This window comes from Trachymyrmex cornetzi, unplaced genomic scaffold (genome assembly GCF_001594075.2).
Source record: "Trachymyrmex cornetzi isolate Tcor2-1 unplaced genomic scaffold, Tcor1.1 scaffold392, whole genome shotgun sequence".
Classification (NCBI taxonomy): domain Eukaryota; kingdom Metazoa; phylum Arthropoda; class Insecta; order Hymenoptera; family Formicidae; genus Trachymyrmex; species Trachymyrmex cornetzi.
In genome coordinates this window covers 92006-110939 of record NW_017298663.1, presented here as the reverse complement: position 1 = coordinate 110939, position 18934 = coordinate 92006, and the positions used below count along the sequence as shown (strand labels likewise).

The following is an 18934-nucleotide window of genomic DNA, read 5'->3' as shown; positions in this document are numbered from 1 at the left end:
CAACAACGGCACTATCTGTGCCGTCATCAGCGGCAATAACAACTCCGCTATCACCACGAATCCGAGCGACGGTAAAGCCAAGAAGGCGGCCGCCATGTCTTCGCCGCCGAAACATCGCAGGGGCTTCGACCCCAACGACCCGACGGAATTTCACCGCTATCGTCGCGTTAAGACGAAGCAGCGGTGAGTGCATTCACCTGTGATATCGATTGTTTCTCTTTCGATCCATTGGAAGGCTGACATTGACAACCGGCTGATATATCATGCCTAATCTATTCCTTTCATATTTTGCCAAGATATATATATGTGTGTATATATATATATATATACATATACATATATATACATATACATATATATACATATATTTCCTTTATCCTTCCAATTACTATTCAAATTATGAATTGACTTTATCTCTCATCTCTTCGGTCTTGTTTTAATATTTATGTGTATACCAGCAAGTCAATTTTTGGAATTTTTTATTTCTTTAGAAAATTTATAAATATTTATGAAATTTACTTTCTCGAGCAGTTTTCTTTTTTATATTAATTTTTACGCGTCCTTTTTTTTCCTAATATAAACGTTTACAATCTTCATTCTCTTAACTCTCTTCTGGATACATGTATAATTCAATTACTTATTTACCACTAATAATAAAATACGAGCGAAACTGTGTTTTTTTTTTTGGTCTACTTGTAACCAATCCTTTCAGGAATGCCGGTTCGATCGAGGAACTGTCCACGTCGATGTGGAACAGTTTGAATCCAATATCCTTCCTCTTCTCTTTCCGTGCGATCTATCGAGTATTCGTCATGATTTACCTGGAATAGAAATGCGATATTCCCATGTCGAAATATCATAGGAAAATACGGTTATACGCGTTCGTTGTGACTCACGTGTTTTTATAATATGTCGATTCAATATCTTTTACCGGTCGATATCCGTAATTGTATGCTAACAAGTGCGTGTATCTTTTTCCTTTCATTTTTGATCATTAAATGAAATAAATCGGCTGTGTGCGTAACAAGTTCTGATATATAATTATGAAAATACGATAGATCGCAGGGATTGAAGCATGATTAAGTATGTAACCCTAATTCCATTCTCCTTTTCCATTCTCCTTAATTTTTTGGCGTTTCCTTTGTCCTTGTCACGCAGCTTCCATTGATGCCGAATGCACAATGTTCACAGAGGCTTTGTATGTCCCACATCGTGTGACCTTCGGCGATGGACACAGACCTCCCCGAGATCCCTCGACACATCCACCAGCACAAGGCATTATAAAACACACACAAGCTTGCGATGTTCGATGTTGGACCGCTTACTGGTTGTACCCCCGCCGCTACAACGCGACGAAAGTACGATCTCATGATAAAAAAATACAGTATTCTCCGAAAATAAATTCAGCGAAATCCTTCTTGAAGCACATTATAATATTAGCATGATAATATCATATTAAGGAGCGATATTCTGGAACTAATGTGTAAAATATAGTATATGAATATGTAAAATAAGTGAACCCCCCGATGTACATGTAATATAGAAACGATATATATAAAATATTAGAGATCACATACAAAAAATAAATAGAGAATATACAAAATAATGTAATTGAGTTGATTTATAGAGTTATAACGCTGAGTATCAACTTAATTTATACCGGGCATCCTTTTCGTCCATATATTATTTGATTGATATACAAAAAGGAGAAATAAGTCAAGTGTATCTTATACATAAAATATCGAAATAATGTGAAATTAAAAATCAAAATTATAATTCAAAATCGCTCATCGTGTCTCGATCGGAGCTTGGAATGCGCTGCCACGGAATGGAATGGAGACATTTGCACCTTGAGCGAAAGAGCTTTCACGCACTGTCAAGTTATCAATGGCTTGGTGCGATGCTGCGTTTTGCAGCGAACAATTCATGAAATGTTTTGCTTGGTATATCAACTCCGAAAGAGATTGGCTTCTGCTTGAAGATACACGAGGAAACACCGAGGAAAAATAAAATGATCGCTCTCACCAACCATCTGCCACCCCTTTTTTATTGTTCATGCTACGAAAATATTCTGCCGCCCTTTAGTAAATTTTATGTTTCAGCTAGTTTGCCAGCGTATTCGAAACCGATAATTGATTAATTTATTAATTGAAGAATCAAGTATAAAGGTACAATAAAAATATACCATATGTACGAAATTATTTTCTTTTTATGTCTTTGGTCATCTAGGATTCGAGCCAATGTTATTAAAATATTTCCTTTATATGTATATGAACAATTGCTTCTTCAATTATTATGATTTTATTAATTTGAAGGCATCAGTGATGCGTTATTCGTTCCAAGCATACGTTTGCACTGCGAGAACGCGCATGCATTGTCCTATCGAGAGTTTGCACGTGAGATGTAATAAAATGATGTTGGTGCAAATATAATTATTTGCGCGAATATGCTTTGCAAAATTATCGACACTGTGATAAGTTCTTACTTATCACATTTTTAAATATTAAAGATATTACGGTAAGAATAAAATAAAGGTGCAAGAGATATATTACAAGCTTTATTTTAAATGTCAACTTAATTTTTTATGTCTCGCAATATACATATTATATGTGTTATATATGTATTATATATTTAAAAATAATTTATAATTTTGCTTAGGAACAACTATATTGAGATGCTTACGTCTCTTTTTAAACATCAAGACTCACGTAAGAAAAAAATTAATTTATTCTTTGAGAATTCACTCTGATCCTTTTAGATTTTAGAAATCGTTAAATGCAAATCGTGTAAATACAAATAAAGAAAAAAAATAGAAAATACATAAAAAATGCACTCAAAGTTTGTTGAAAATGTTTTTCTTGTTTTAATTCTAAGTTCTTTTTATCATATCAAACTTAAAATAGTTCCAGATAATATCATCTTTCTTTGATTGAAAATTATCACAAATTATTTCTAATATTCATTTTCTTATTGTTTAGTATACATAAAAATCAGATTATATAAAAATACAATTGATATAGATTGAAGGAGTTTAGGTTTGCACTTTGAATATGACATTATATTTTGATATTTCAGAATTTATATATTATATATACTATATATATATATATATATATGTATATGTACATATATAAATGAAAGATTATTGCTAGACAAGCATATTAGATTTTCATTTGTCAAAAAATTTCAGAAATTTTTTCGCGGAAAATTATAAAAAATATATTCTTTTTTTAATACAAAAAACCTTGAACGTTTTCCTCAAAACAACAAGTTACATATGTACAGGTACGTTTTTGTTTCATAATTGCATTAGTAAAGAGTTGACATGAAAACAGACTATAACAATCAAAAACAAGATTTGTGCAATTTACGCTTCAAGGAAATTGTAACTTCAAGGAAACTGTTCACGAAAACAAATAAGTTTGCCAATATCGACGCGTCAGACAGTTGTTTTGAAGCCGTGTAAGTTTTTCCAATGTTTTGTTCTTTTCAAGATTATTAAAATCTACAAGCTGTTGAAGTTTGCATATAAGAAACGTGAGTTCAATGAATTTTAAATTCGATCCAGTACTACATGCTTCAATTTAACATTATGCTGATATTTAAGTTGTTTATATTTTACTTATTTACATGCAGTTATATAAATGTTTGAATTAGAATAACATTATTTAATCTCACTGAAATCCGACTAAAGGACTAACATATTTTTCTTTTATATTACGTATCGTTAAATTTCTTGTATTTCATCTTGTATCGCATCGTATCACGATTACTCGAACGGACAATTTTCTCGCTTTATCTATCAGTACGTAAATTAAATCTTACGCGCAAGTTCTAACTTGAATTTGGAACAAAAGAAATAATCAATCATTTTACATTTTAATTATTAACTTTATTTATTTATTATATCATTAAATTTATTGTTTTAATAGATTCTTCTCTGTATCAATTTTTATCTTTATTTTTATCTTTGTATTAATAAATCAAGTCATCATAAATTTTTTTTTAATCCTGATATAATTTTTTTATTAAAAAACCTTCAAAATATTAAAAAGTAATTAAATTAAATTAAATTAAATTTTTCTTCAAAAAATATTTACCATATTAGTAAATGATTGTATATAGAGTATCAAAGTATTAGTACGATGCTATAAATAATTAATTAAGAGAACTGTTAAAACATCTTATATGAGAAATTCAACAAATAGAAGATATACGCGTAAAAATTTCCAATAATTATACAGATTATATAATGTAGACGCATCAATTCTGAAAATATATTCTTCGACAAATGTGGAATCGATTTCTTTTTTGAGACTGTGCTTAGAATGAAAAATTAATCCTAAAGTTGTTTAACAAAGAAAATTAAAGTTTATTGTCCGCCATTACATGTTTAATAATATCAAATAATAATCATGACATTTATGCGAAGTTTACCCAAATATAAATTTATATGAGACTACTTATATAAGGACGTGCTCTGTACGTAACAACTTACATCTCTTCGCGTCCCTGAACATTTGAAAGCCCTTTAAAAGCCTTTGCCTTCTAAACTATATTGATGAAAGGTATGCAGGGCCGACAGTAATGGTTTTCTGTCTTGGAGCTTTCAAATAGCTCTCTTTATCAAAAGCTGATCGTGAAATACATAAAGAAGAAAGATTTGTTGACATAGTTAGCATAGTATATTTTATACTGCCGTAGCATGTAGCGCTGTTGATTTTACTATATTATCAAATAATGTAATTAACTATATAATATATATACAATAGTTTTGTCGTAACACAGTAAAATTTTTTCTTTCTGTATAAGAAAGATTATAAAATATTCATATGAAAATGTATATAATATTAATTAACGTCTTAAATAATGACATAAAATATAATAAATCCCAATATCTTTGTATGACTTTATTTGAAATAACAAAAATAGAATTTTTCTTAAAAGTGACTTATAATAAAGAGTTTGTACATATTTTTGTGTTTAGGGCTTTAGGGTCATTGTAGACGAAGTTAAACTATTTATAGATGGCTCGAATAGAAATATATACCTGTATGATCCCTCATTCAATATCTTCTATCTTTTAAAGCGCTTGAAATGATTATTACATATTTGCAATTTTTTCTTTGTTATCTATTTCCTGATGTAAAATACTAAGAAAGAATACGATTATTAAAGCTTGCAAGGTACATACAAATACAACTTACTATTCATGCCCATTGAGTCATTAGTAGTATGAATTGACCGTACTCGATGATGCATCTATGTATAAGGAGTTTTGAATTATTGATTGTTATCTGTCATTAGAAATAAGATTATGATTAACTTTTAACAATCAAGTTTAATTCATTAACGGTTGAAAGATTTAGTGTTATTAAATTGCTTGTCAATTTAATTTGCGATATTACTACAGTAGTTCAGTTGCGTCTTTAAAACCAAATCGGCGCGCAATTCAAATGACTACATATATGTAGTATATAAGTTCATATGGAAATTATTTAAACATTTAAGATCCAGCTTCGACCGTTATGGGCTTTAACTCTTACTTGTTGTATATTCACATTATTCGGTCTTAATAAATTGTTTATTATTGAAAGTTTTAGTGTTTGTAAGACTTATAATTTATATCAGGTCCTTTAGATTGTTAAGATTCTTTGTAAAATCTTCCTGAGATTTTTTGAGGTAGAGAAATTTGTTTTTAGCCACATTTTTCTATTGTGCTACAAAAGATATGGATTGACTGAATTTGATAATCGTGGAATATCTTTTTATTTTTACTCGCCATATTGATCTATTGATATACTAGTGATGTAACTGTAATTATGACGGTCTTCCTGATGTTAAGTTAGAGTGATTGACACATTGTCGCGTGTCACAATCAATCCCCAGACAACAAGGGTCTAAAACCAGGTCATAAGACGTTCTTTGCGTTTAAAAGACGATTTAAAGACGTCTTATGTCATAATTTTAGACTTTGTGTTGTTTGGGTCAGTTCTTGATATGTCGAGAGAACTTCTGTGAATCTTTCCGCGGATCGGTAAAATATTCGCACTGAAACACGGAATGTGCAGTTTCATAAACATAAATTAATAATCTTTATTACAATATTTTTAGGTTTATCTTTGATATTTAAATCGGTACAAAAATTGAATAATTTTATGCGAAAAATTTTAATCATTTGATATCATACATTAAATATTAATTTTAAGAAAAACACAAAAGGATAAATTTATCTAAAATATATAGAAGATTTTTATATATATATATATTTTTTTAAAATTAATATATGTTGTAGCAATATGTAATCTCACGTATAATATATACCCGAAAAATATCTGTTTACATCAAATTGTTTAATTTACAATTAGTATTTAAGTTTTATAGAGATAATATATAGTTCAATATGTGGTTTATTGATAATATTTATGATATCTGTATCATGGTGTATAATGTGCATATGCTGCGTAGAACCACGCATCGAATTTAATCAGAGGTTAGTGATAGTTTAATTATAAATTTTTATAGTAGAGTAATACTTTTTGATAAAAAATTTAAGTATCATTATTATTTTATTATATAATTTGTTAGGTTTTATTTTACAAATAGAAACCTTGTCCATTAGAAATAGTTATACTTGCAAACAGGATTTAATAATAAATTAAATATTTAAATATATTATAAAGATTTTAATATTTTATTTGATTGAGATTTCTTCAGATTTTTGTTATTTTAATTTTTTTGCATCGTCGAGTTGATAATGCAGTTTCAACTCCGACGATACAAAGATCGTTGCAAATTTTAAAGTTACCGCGGAGCTTGCGGAACTTGCAACGTGATTATTTAGCTTCTGAAGTTGTCCGCTGGATGGCGTACGTACATAATATTTCCGTTTATTCTTTGTCATCTGACATTGAAAAATACTGAAGAATTTTTTCTGCATAAAGGAAGTTAAACATTTTGTTCTCTTGTATAATTTAGATTAAAAAATTCTTAACTTTTCTCCCAACTGAGATGCACATAAAATTATACTATACTTAATTATTTATTTAAATATAACAATATAATGAGAAAGATATGACAAGCGAGATTTTAATACTGAACCTATATAATGGAAAAATATATATTATGATGAAATATATTAATTTCACTCTGCAGATCTATATCATTCGATCAGGTTCGATCGTACGGTATTTCCTAAGATATGTTGAAAATTACTTCGGTTATTCTAGGTCGAGTAGGAATATCCTGCGGCAAGGCGTTGATGCTTAAAATTAGGAAAGCCTAGATAGCTATATTAAGTATTTATAACAATTTGTCGTTTAAAATAACTTATCGATAAAATTTGTTTCTTAATTAAGCTCTCTTTGAAGAACTTTAAACATTTTTAATAAGTTGAAGGTTATTATTTAATAAAAAATGTTGAAATTCTCTCTCTGTGTCTAGACAGATTTAAGCAGAGATTTAATGGTTAAACAGCTTTTCGCTTTTATATATGTGATATTTACTTTTACTCTGAACTTCAGAAGGGTCGAAAGCTCTTTTCGCAGAATTTTTTGCTTGGAAATAGAATGAGGGTTACGAATGTTTGCTCGAAAATCACGTATTAAAATTTACAGTACACAGAAGCCATTTTAAAACCAAAGACTGTTTTTACTCCGTTTTCTGTAGAATCCATTTAATAAGCTCGTCTTGTGTGTTGAATTGTACCATTGATGAACAATATTTTCTTTGCAACAGTATTCTCGTTCGATTAATTTAATTACGATCTACGAATACTATAAAGAAAAAAAAACTTCGACGTTGCAATGAATCAAATAAACTTCGAAAGCTTTCGCAAGTCAATGAGTTTAAATTTTATTTATACAGAATCATGTTCTAGTTCTATCAAATTATTTAATTCTCATCCAAATTTTTATCTCGTTTATTAGATTCCGACTTAAATGTCAAAATTATATATATTTTAAAAACAAAATTATCGTTAGTGTGAAAGTCAAATTATTCCGGTTTTTTTATTATTTATATATATAATATAAAACATATTTATGATTTAGTGCGCGAAGAATGAATAGTTGAAATTCTTTTATATATATATAATTCTAAAGATTATTTTCTTTCTGTTAAAAATCCGTAATTAATTCTGCTACATTTCTTAGTATTTTCGATGATGAATTAATCCATATAATTCATATTGTTTTTAACAACACAATATATATATAGAAGAAATATAGTTATATTGTTTTCTATTTCTATCCGAAACTATAGTAGTTCCTAAAAGTAAAAGAACGAATATCTTCTCAGAGACAAGAAACAAGCAGATGACTTAAGAATAATGATAATTACATCAATGAAAGAGGATTGAGCTATTGAGGAAAGGGGAGTTGGGACACTTGAGAATCCCCAAAATGACTGTCCGAGAAACATTTGAGGATAATACGCGAGCTACTGGTCGGGGCGGGGGTGGATATCGACTTCGATGGCCGCGAAAGCCCACGCACGAGCAGCAGCACGAACGGGCTGCGGATGGGGTGGGGTATGGGGTAGGTAGGTAGGTAGGTAGAGAGAAGGTGGATTTCACCTACTTCTCTCTTCCGTACAAACACATATCCGTTCGCACACACATAGACACACAAGCGTACTTGGCGATCACGGTCAGGGTATGCTACGTGTATGTGACATGCGCACACACACGCGTGCGCGCGCGCTCGCGCATACACGCGTACATGAATAGGGGTGCACCGCGCAACCAACTCCAACTCCTAAGAGGGGGTGAGGGGACAGAGGTTTCGCAGTCACGGTGGCGCCTCCGCAGAACGCCACGGCGGTTCCTGGCGGTGTTCCTCGACCGGCGCCTTCCACTGTACCTTTGCCGCCCCGACGTCCCACCGGGGGTCGCACCCGATCTCTCACCCTGCGTGGACCATTCGTGAACACCACGCACGGTCTGCCCGTACGGTTCGAGACGGGAGTGTTACGTCGAAGCTCTCAAAGTTTGCCGCCTAAACGCGTGTCGTCGCGTCTCTCTCCCACCCATCCTTCGTCTCCCTTTCTCTTTCTTTCGCCCTCTCGTTTTTTCCGTTCCTCCCGCCACCACTTATACCCGGCCGCTACTGGCGTCCTGACACGCACTACTCGGTGATTCAGAAACCCACCGGGCTCGCTACGGCTCGAAACGTGTTCTCTTCGCGGACCAGTCTACTCCGCGGAGACTCGGGTAGTGTGTGATCTGTGACAGTGATCGCTCACACTCCCCTCTCTTTTTACTGGCTCAAACTCCTCTTCTACCCGGTGCTCCTTTAGGCGGCACGCACTCTCCGTTTGCTAGTGATCGACAAGGTTACGCAAGGCAGTCGCAGCAACGTGGTTGTCGAGGTGGACCCGGCCGTAACTGAGAATAACATATCGTGTGCCATTATTGGTGTTTCAATCTTGTGATTCAATTTTAATTTGGGCTCTCCTCATCATCGCAGTTTTCATCCCTGTCCCGTTCTAGAATCCCGGTTTATGTAAATCGGAAATCCATGAATTTGTTAATAGAATGATAAACGTGATTTAGACAGACTCATACACATGATGCGAATGGACTGATGGACCCGCCTGGTTGGCGGGCACGATAATCACGTTTCCGTTGTCGCTCGTTTTCAAATATGATAATATATATAACAATGTTGAGTTTATCACATGAAACGGTGTGTTAAAAATAATTGGATGTAGGTAATTAATTTCGGATATTTAAGAATATTTTTAATTGAAGGGATTTTGTTATTATTTTATTATTATATTATATTATTTTTTAAATCTCCTTGGTTAATATATGTGAACATATGTTTACTTTATTATTAATAATTAAATTTAGGCACAAATAAATATGTCAATACAATAAAAAAGACTTTCAGAACCAACACAAGTTATTAGTGTATATAAAAATTTATTTAACGAGTAAAATTTAGAAATTATGAACGTTTCATTTTACTTATTTTACTTTATTACCTTTTTTTACTTTATTACCTTTTAATATACGCAATTAATATATGCGTTCGACATTGAATGATTCAGTGGTTACGTTCTGTGAACATTTATTAATCCCCGTAATCAAAAACTTTACATTTAAAGATTTAGATTGCTTTCATATAAAACAGTAATCAAACTAGTGATTAAGTAAATATGTTAGATTATCTAACGGCTTCAAAAAAGATTCTACAATTTTATTCTTTTTGTACTTTAAAGTATTCTATTTTTTATTATTTTTAATTATTGGTCGAAAGATGTTTTTCGTATTTAAAAATCGAAATCATCATAGAAACAGAAATTAATGATATTTTTTTTATTTGAGATATTAAACCTAAAAAATTGCGAAATAACTCATATTTTTGTTTAATTTCGTAGTTCTTGTATTCTCATTAAAATAGTTTTCTCTTCTTTCTTTATATGTATATATATATATATAGCTTATATTTTCATTTTTCTTGTTTTTGAGTCCGTTCCAACGTGACACAGAATTCAACATGATATTTGATGAGAATAACAAAGAAACGTGATCAAACATGAACACGTCTGACAAAATCAAACGATTTTGTAAGCTCATTGACGAATAATAGTGTGCATAAAATTTTTTAATATTTGTTTGTTTTCCTAAAAAGACTTTTGACAGATAAAGACAGATAAAGACAAATGACAGATAAAGAATTATATAAATCAGTTTGGTGCAATTACTTTTCTCTCAATTATATGGTAAATTTAAAAAACTATTTCGATATATACAGGTTAAAATATATTCAAAATATATTCAAAAGGATCCAAATGGGATTTAAAAAAATGGAATCAAACCACTTCGGAGATTCGCATTTCGCCGTGGACTCGTCTGAATATGTCCTAGAAAAAGTTTTCCAAAGGGCATTACATGATAATTGCTTATGATATAATTGAAGATAAGTGTTTTATTTTTTTTCCTCTTTCTGATCCACTTTTCTCCCAGATTCTCCATCCTCGAGCACCGCGAGAAACACGAAGATTATTATATTAAATTGATTAAATTTTTAAATAACGGTCACACAAAATTATCTTCAACTGATTGTTACTAGTCATTCGAAGTAACGGTGGATAATCTGTGCTTTGTCTCGTGCTTAATTACTCCGTTGTCGAGCAAATTTCGGAACGCGGATTTCTCTTCTCGCAACGTTTCCCGTGGTGTTGCAATGGAATACTTCAATAGCATTGTTGCCAATGTAGTTGTCGTCATTGACAAATGTGTGATAGTGCATCGTGACAGTGAACGATACTGTTAATAAGTGGATGCGTTAAAGATCCTGCGACGGGTGTGTGTGGGTGGCACACGGGCTTCGGTGGTGGTTAGACGCAACATGCGGGAAGGTACAATAGCGCAAGCCATCACGGCGATCTGCTGGGCCATCGCCAGTTAGCCACTGTACTTTTCTCTCCTTCTCTATCTACATCTAGTTCTATGTATATGCAGAATATCCCAAGACTATTATATTTTCTATTAAACAAGGATTCTCAGATGTTGACTTATTCCTAGCTAAGATTTGGAATTTTCTGTATAATATTAATGTATTTTCTGAATTTTTATTGAAATTCTTTTTTAGCGTATTAATTTGGTTTGCTCAAAATATAAACTACAGCGTTTAATTATATTGCTTTACATTAGAATTTATCAGGTTATAATTATGTCTTTCCAAGTTTCCTTGCTAAGAAAAAGTCATTTTGAAATAATCTTGGAATCTCTATGGTTTAAAGGAAATGCGATAGCTCTAGAACGTGCTGTATATAGAGTGCTCTGTAACAAGAAGGAAGTATATATAAGATAACGATATTCTAAAATTTTAGTCCAATAAGCTTTCGTAAACGTATGTTCTAAAGTAAATTATTTCAAAACAATTAAATAATTTTTTAGTTCTTTGGGAAATGTTTATACCGAGTACTGTTATTAGATTATGCACAATACTAAAAGCCTGTCCCCCTCCCTTCCTTCATTCTTTTTCTCCCCTTTTCTCTCCTTCCTTTTCTCACTTTCTTCCTCCTTTTCCTTTCCCTTATTTTTTATTTTGGCTTTTTTTTTAAATCCTTTCTAGTACAATTGTAGCATTTTTTTTATTAATCTCTATTTTTAATCACATTATATAAATAACGTTATATAAATAAAATATTTAATTTCAAAAATCTTATAACATAAATAATATTATATACTGTTTTTATAATTATAATTATATCGGGAAAAACAATAATTATCTACGTTTGATGCAATAATTTAAGATAGTAATTTTTTAGTATATTTTTTAAATATATAAAGCATCTTTCCAAAAAATAGAGAACTTTGCTATTTAAATGTATTTAAAAATCTTATAATTATAACGTTAAAATTCTGTTATAGACCTTTCGATAGACAGGAAAATTTGGTGATACCAGGAAATTTTGTTAACGCATTAGAACGCTTTAGAATATTTGAGACTATAAGGAGAATTAGAAAATGTAGAAAAAAATTTTCGTTTTTTTAAAACTTATTTATAGACATATACACATATATTCAAATTGTTTTGTTTTAAATATTTAATTATTAGTTAAATTTAGTGTATTTTTTATTAAATGTACATCCCTTAAATATTCTACTAAAAAAAAATTGTTAATACAAAATTAGTTTAACTAAGCAAAAACTGTTATGTAAATTAATTATAAAAGAATTTCTCTTTATTTATGCTGTGAAACTTTGCTTACCAAAACTTTTTAATTTTGAATATTATCTTACCAATCTTTCTCTCCTTGAAATATTCTGTATATAAAAAAAGGTATTCATTAAACATCCAATAGAATACTTTGTACAGAGACTTATAAAACTTTATTATCTATTTGAGTAAAATACACGGAGAGAATTTTCTCTTAGAATTTAGCCTGAAAATCATGATAATAGTGGGACAACATAGTATTTCAAAGAATAGTATGTGAGTCTCTTTGATTTATTGATATGTATCATAATAAGATATATAATATATTTTATTAATTTTACTAAAGAGTATAGTAAAATTTCAATAATTTTAAAATATGTTACGCAGTTTATGATTCTTTATTATTTTCAACAGAATAGATGCCAAGTAGTTATAAATGTATAAAATAGCTTATACAATTTTTACCATGCAGTATGATATTTTTAATCTGATTTAGTCGCTTATAATAATTTTAGCATGTAATATGGTAATTTATCGACTGTAATTGATATTTATCGGTTATTTTTGTCATCGAGTGTGTCTCTAGCTACGCTAGAACTTGTACGAACAGGAAACAAACGAACAGAAGTCGACAAGTCATCCGCGTTTTGCTATCATTCGTGAACCCGAGTGACCCGAGTCTGAAGTGATTCGAAGTGCGTAGCTGTGCATAATATTTGTGCGTAATATTGTGAGTGCATTACACAAAAGTATATAAGTTTAGAAGAGAATCATCATATCCGAGTTTCTTTCTATAAGTAAATAGTTTGATTATATGACCATGGGCGATTTTTGGCGTGCTTCTGGCCACTAAATCCGAGACTAAATCTATAGCAACCAAAAACAATCGCGACTAAGGCTATCTTCTTTTTGAGGAATCAGAAGACAAAGATAGTCTTAACACTCTTAATCGTTGCTTTTGGTTGCTATACCGCGAATTGTAATTTTACAAAGATCATTAAAAAATTTTGTCTTAGGGTACATTTCCACTGAGCGCGTCTTGCGTCATCCATCGTGTCATGACACGACGCGAAAGAGAAAAAGAGAGAAGTTTATATATATATATATATACACAACTCCTCTCTTTCTCTCTTTCGCGTCGCGTCGTGACGCGCTCAGTGGAAACGTACCCTTAGAATACTTTACAATTTGTTTCATAATTTTTACTATATCGTTTATAAAATATCTTTTATATATTTCAAAAATTCTTATCAATATTGAAATTTTATGAAGCACATTGTAAAAATTTCACTTCAAAACACTTTACAATCTGCATTGTAATTTTTACTACATCGCTTTTAAAAAGTCTCTTGTATATTTCAAAAAATCCTATCGTTACTGATAAATTTCAAAGACTGCCAAGTTGTCCCAAGCTTATTACCAAACATGATAATAGTTGTAATGAATTTTGCGGTAAAAAATAACGAAAAATTCTCTCCGTGTACGATTTTAATTAATTTCTTTTGATTAGCTAATTTTTTCAATTAGATTGAATACGTCACCAAAACTTTAGATAGTATAATTCCGAATTATTCTGTTTATACATATGTATACTTCTCTCTATTGATTCCTCTTATTACTTTTCTTACTATTTAACTTTTTATCTAACTTCTATTCTTTCTCTTCGTCTTTTATTGTGCTAGTTCGTTTTAGAAACTACTTTTAAATCTTCTTCTTATTATTCTATCGTTTTTCTTCTTTTGACCTTGTTCGAAGTAATTATAAATTGATATTGGTTAGTACTAAAATCAAATTAACATCTGATTTATTTGTACTACTGTATATAAATGTTTAGAAACCTATTTAAATTTAAAAAAAATTGCTATACTGAGTTCAGTTGTCATAGATATAATAATAGTATTATAAGAGAAAATATTTCGATAAATAGAAAGGACAATACTTGTCGAATCAATGTGTAGATTCGAACTTCGAACAAGGCAGTGACCTTCTCTTCCTCTTGTTATTTCTCTAGTTACCTACTCTATAGCTCTATTCTGTCACCGCATGCCAAACTAGAGGACCCACCGCTCCGGATTGACCCCTCTGCGAAAAAACAACAAAGAGGCCGCCTCCATGCAACATGCAGATGATCCTGGTTGCTGGCGGGTGAGTCCATCATAGAATCCCGACACACACAGCTATACATGCGGCTATACAACACACACGTACGCACACACGGACACACATACATACTTAAAACAGAACATACACGACCGAACGAAGAAACGTATGTATTATACGTATTGGTAGTTTGATTTTCCTGTTATTATTTCCTTTCCCGTAATATTCATCTTCCTGCCCATGATTGATTCTCTTTTGGGCCCTTTTTCGGTGCGCATTTAATGTTAAATATGGCTGTTTTACTCCAAAAAGAAATTATATTTGACTTAAAAGATTTAATTTTGTATGTGTATTGTAAATTGGTTCACACTTGTAGGATGTTTAGAAGAAAATCAAATAATTATAGAAGCTATAGATCATTGAATTAGAAATCGTCTAATCTTCGCAAAATTTTATTCGATACGTTATAAAAATCTTATTTCTTTATGTCATTTTTCCAAGAAACTTGCAAGCTTTTTGAGAGCTTTAATGTTTTCGTGTTTGTGACTAATAACTATTTAAATAATTTCATTGGATGTTACAATCTTCTGCTTTTGATAATGCGATTTTGAAACGTGTTTTTAAGAGAGTTTGTGTCGACGGGTGGGGCAACACTCCTGGGATCCGCCCTGCCTACAATATTGTATATGATGCAAGGCGTAAAAAGTCCACATGATAAACGATTTTCCAGTTATCACTTGACGTCATGCAATTTTTCCGTTGTATTAATTTATCTTGTATTTCACTAAAAACGAAGACCAAAGCATTAACCACTAAATAGTTCAGCGAAAGTTAAACAATATAATGCAAAAAAAGAATTATAATTTGTTTTAAAAAGTCTTTAGATCTTTCTCATAAATGAAGATTAAGATGCAAAAAGCTTAAATTATTTAAATATTTATTATTTTTATTACATTTCAGAATTTAACAAATTAAGTTAATTTTTAAATGAAAACGTATATATTTTAATATTTTTTATCTTTTTTAGAACCTTGTATTTTGATATATTAGAATTTTAATTATGATATTTTTTAATTAAATTTTCGAATTTCTTTTATCTTTATACAATCACTTTCTAAATTCATATTCTAGTATTTTAAATTTAATTATATCTTGAAACATGTATTAAATTTCCAATTTAAAATTTATATTAATAATTTGAATTAATAATCCGACTGAGTATTCTATTACTTTCGATTATTATTATCTCGGTATTGTTATAAACAGACAACATTATGTATCTGGATAACTCAATTGAAGTTAATTGTTTACGATTACAAGATTATTTATTATGCATATTTTCATGCTTAGTGTGTTTTAAATAAAAGCGCAATTAAGGATCAGTATTTTGATACGCTAAAGTTCGAGTTTGAAATATTTAACCCTCCCCTCTAGCAACTAGGGTCTTTAAAAACACTATTGGACACTATTGGACACTGCAAAAGATAAGTAAAATACAATCCGACTTTCATTCATGATAAAAAACTTGTTAAAGTTTTGACAAATATATCAGAATATTTTCAGATTTTTATTAATCCGGAACAATAAAAAAATTGCACTGTTTCTAAGGGCCTGCGCACAATAGAGGAACAAGAATTAGATATTAAGATTTCAACCTATCAGAAACCGTGTATTCCGATGTAATCAGTTTCTGATAGGTTAAAATCTTAATATCTAATTCCTGTTCCTCTATTGTGCTCAGGCCCATAAAGACCACTATTGCTGACGGAAGAGTTAATATCCATGTTACTAGCAGAAGTTTAAGGATTGATATGAATTGAAATAAAACGAAAAGAAAAAAATGAAAGTTGCTATCATTACAAGTATTAATAAAATATATATAACAATTTTAAAAATCTGTAACATTTACGAAATAATATATACAATAAGTATTTATTAATTTCGAATATCTGTTAACAGACATAGTTTCTAATTTTACTTTTATCGTCTGATCCCATCAAGATCAAACTAACAATAAATTAAAATGGATATTTTCAAATCAAATATAAAAAGCTCGTTAGTGCTTGTGCTTTTCTATTTTATCTCCATTGCCTCAGCCATATCTGTGACGATAATGGTAGCCAGGTGCATTCAAATGCAGATTTCATATGTTTCCCTTCACTTATATGTGTTTACATGACATATTTATCCGGTGTTGCTAACCAGCTGTCTGCCACGTGTTGTATGTACACGCATCAATTGAAGCATTTGTTTTGGCTGTCTCATCTATCACAATTTTATTTTATTTGTCACCAAAAATCTAATAAAAATCATTATATGAAGATTTAAAAAATATTATTTTTCATCATTTGGTTTACGAAAGTGTCTTTTTTATTATATAAAAAATTCTTGCATGAAAATTCAATTAATAAAATAAATACTTCTACTGATTAGTCTTAATTCTAATTCTCTACATTATTCAGTATTAAATATCTTTAATTATTAAGGAAAGAACTTAAACTTTATTTTTACATAATTATATTTAGATACATAAATATATTAATAGTCGAAGTTGTATAATATCTTTTTGTTAGAATAACATAAGGCTATATAACTAGATTTTTAATAATAAGTGTGTAATTCAAAACTTACTCGAAAGGAATTGATGCAAGATCAAAATGACATTTTTATCATATGAGTAATTGATATTTTTATCATATGAGTAATTGACGCGATACTTAATGAAATTTAATTTATAGGTATGTCATATTGTAACAATGCGTAAATTGTGAGAAAGTCTGTATTCAAACCACCCACGTGTCGTTTTCCGAAGCGGGCCATTCTAATTAACATAATGACGGATCTGCCGAAGTTTTAAGGATTATTATAACTTTCCTCGCGCATCGTGTTAATTAAACTTTTTCTAAAATAAATGTTAAAACTGGTTTTGCAAATAAATGTGGTTTAAATTACATCTCTTGGCTCGAGACTTCATTTTTCGTCGAAAATAATTTGGCGCAGTAATAACTCATAATACAATTATAAATCAATTAATCAAAGCCTACTGCTCGTACACACACGTGTTGCTTTTAAAGTTTTATATTAATCTCTTTATTAGTATATATTTTATAATATAATTTCATAATATAATATATTATTTTTACTGACATTGAATTTTGATGTTTGTCATTCGACTGTGATAATTGTATTGATAACCAGTTCTATTCATTTCTAATAAATTGATTGTACAACAGTTATATTGATGTAAGTGGAACGTTAAAATGCATCACTATAAAGATATCTCTCTACTTCAACAGACTATGAATTTAAATGCAGGATACAATTTTCAAAACACATATAGATACATACAGAATGTGCGCGCACAATGCATTTTTTTTGGGAACAATAACCTCGATTAATAGGTTTGATTGATCGTTTATAACAATCGATTCAATAGGTATTTCCTTAGTATCCTATCTTTCTTGGTTTCTTACTTGGGTTTCTTGACAAACTAAAGGACTTCTAAAATCAACTATTACCATTGAGGACGGCTAATTGTAAAATTAAGTGAACTTGCTCTCATGTAATGCATACGCTTTAAAACTTTTCAAAAATAATTTGAATTATTGCAATAAAGTTTTTTAATTTTTGTGCAATTATTTTTTATATTGAATATTCCTAAATGTTAAAATATTATGTAATGTTTATGTAGTATATATACATGTATATATATATATAAATTAATAATTAAATGATAAGTAAATTGGGCAATTAGGAATTGGCGTTGTAATGGTGCGCTTAAGTGACTAAAATCATTGTAGTCCAATAATATATTTCAGCAAATCGATAACGTTATTGATTTACTGAAATATGTTATTGGACTATAATGATTCCTAATTGCTCAATTTGCTCATCATTTAATTATTATTATTATAAGGAATTTTACTTTTGTAATTATATGTATATATGTATATGTATACATATAATTATATGTATACATGTATATATGTATAAATTAGTTCACCTGTAATCTTAAATATCTTTACTATTTTGAATAATAGAAAAAGATTGAAAAAACTATAAACTTATGATTTTGAGAAATATAATGTATAGTAGTAAATTTGTTTTGTGCGTAGAGGTATGAAAGAAATTTTAAGGACAATTGTTTAAAACGGCTACAT

General features: G+C 30.0%; 2 protein-coding genes across 6 annotated transcripts in view; both read left to right on the top strand.

Annotated features, from left to right (window-relative positions):
* The window catches only part of shaker (potassium voltage-gated channel protein Shaker), a 70984-nt gene that overhangs the window by 6880 nt on the left and 45170 nt on the right, over window positions 1–18934 (top strand). Inside the window, exons 1-2 of one of the 5 annotated variants that reach the window (XM_018512105.1) lie at window positions 11352–11422; window positions 14730–14819. The exons of 3 other annotated variants lie outside the window; for them this stretch is intronic. In XM_018512105.1, the coding sequence (XP_018367607.1) occupies window positions 14794–14819 (26 nt within the window). In that variant the 5' untranslated portion in view covers window positions 11352–11422; window positions 14730–14793. Of the gene's footprint in view, window positions 1–11351; window positions 11423–13374; window positions 13393–14685; window positions 14820–18934 lie in introns of those variants that run through there. One more of the 5 variants, XM_018512106.1, reaches the window with a different exon arrangement.
* Window positions 2–1553, top strand: LOC108764012 (uncharacterized; the record flags this gene model as incomplete). The annotated part of the gene is made up of 2 exons (XM_018511999.1): window positions 2–183; window positions 1192–1553. Coding segments are annotated over 2 exons (363 nt in total), but the record flags the coding sequence as incomplete, so codon positions are not given.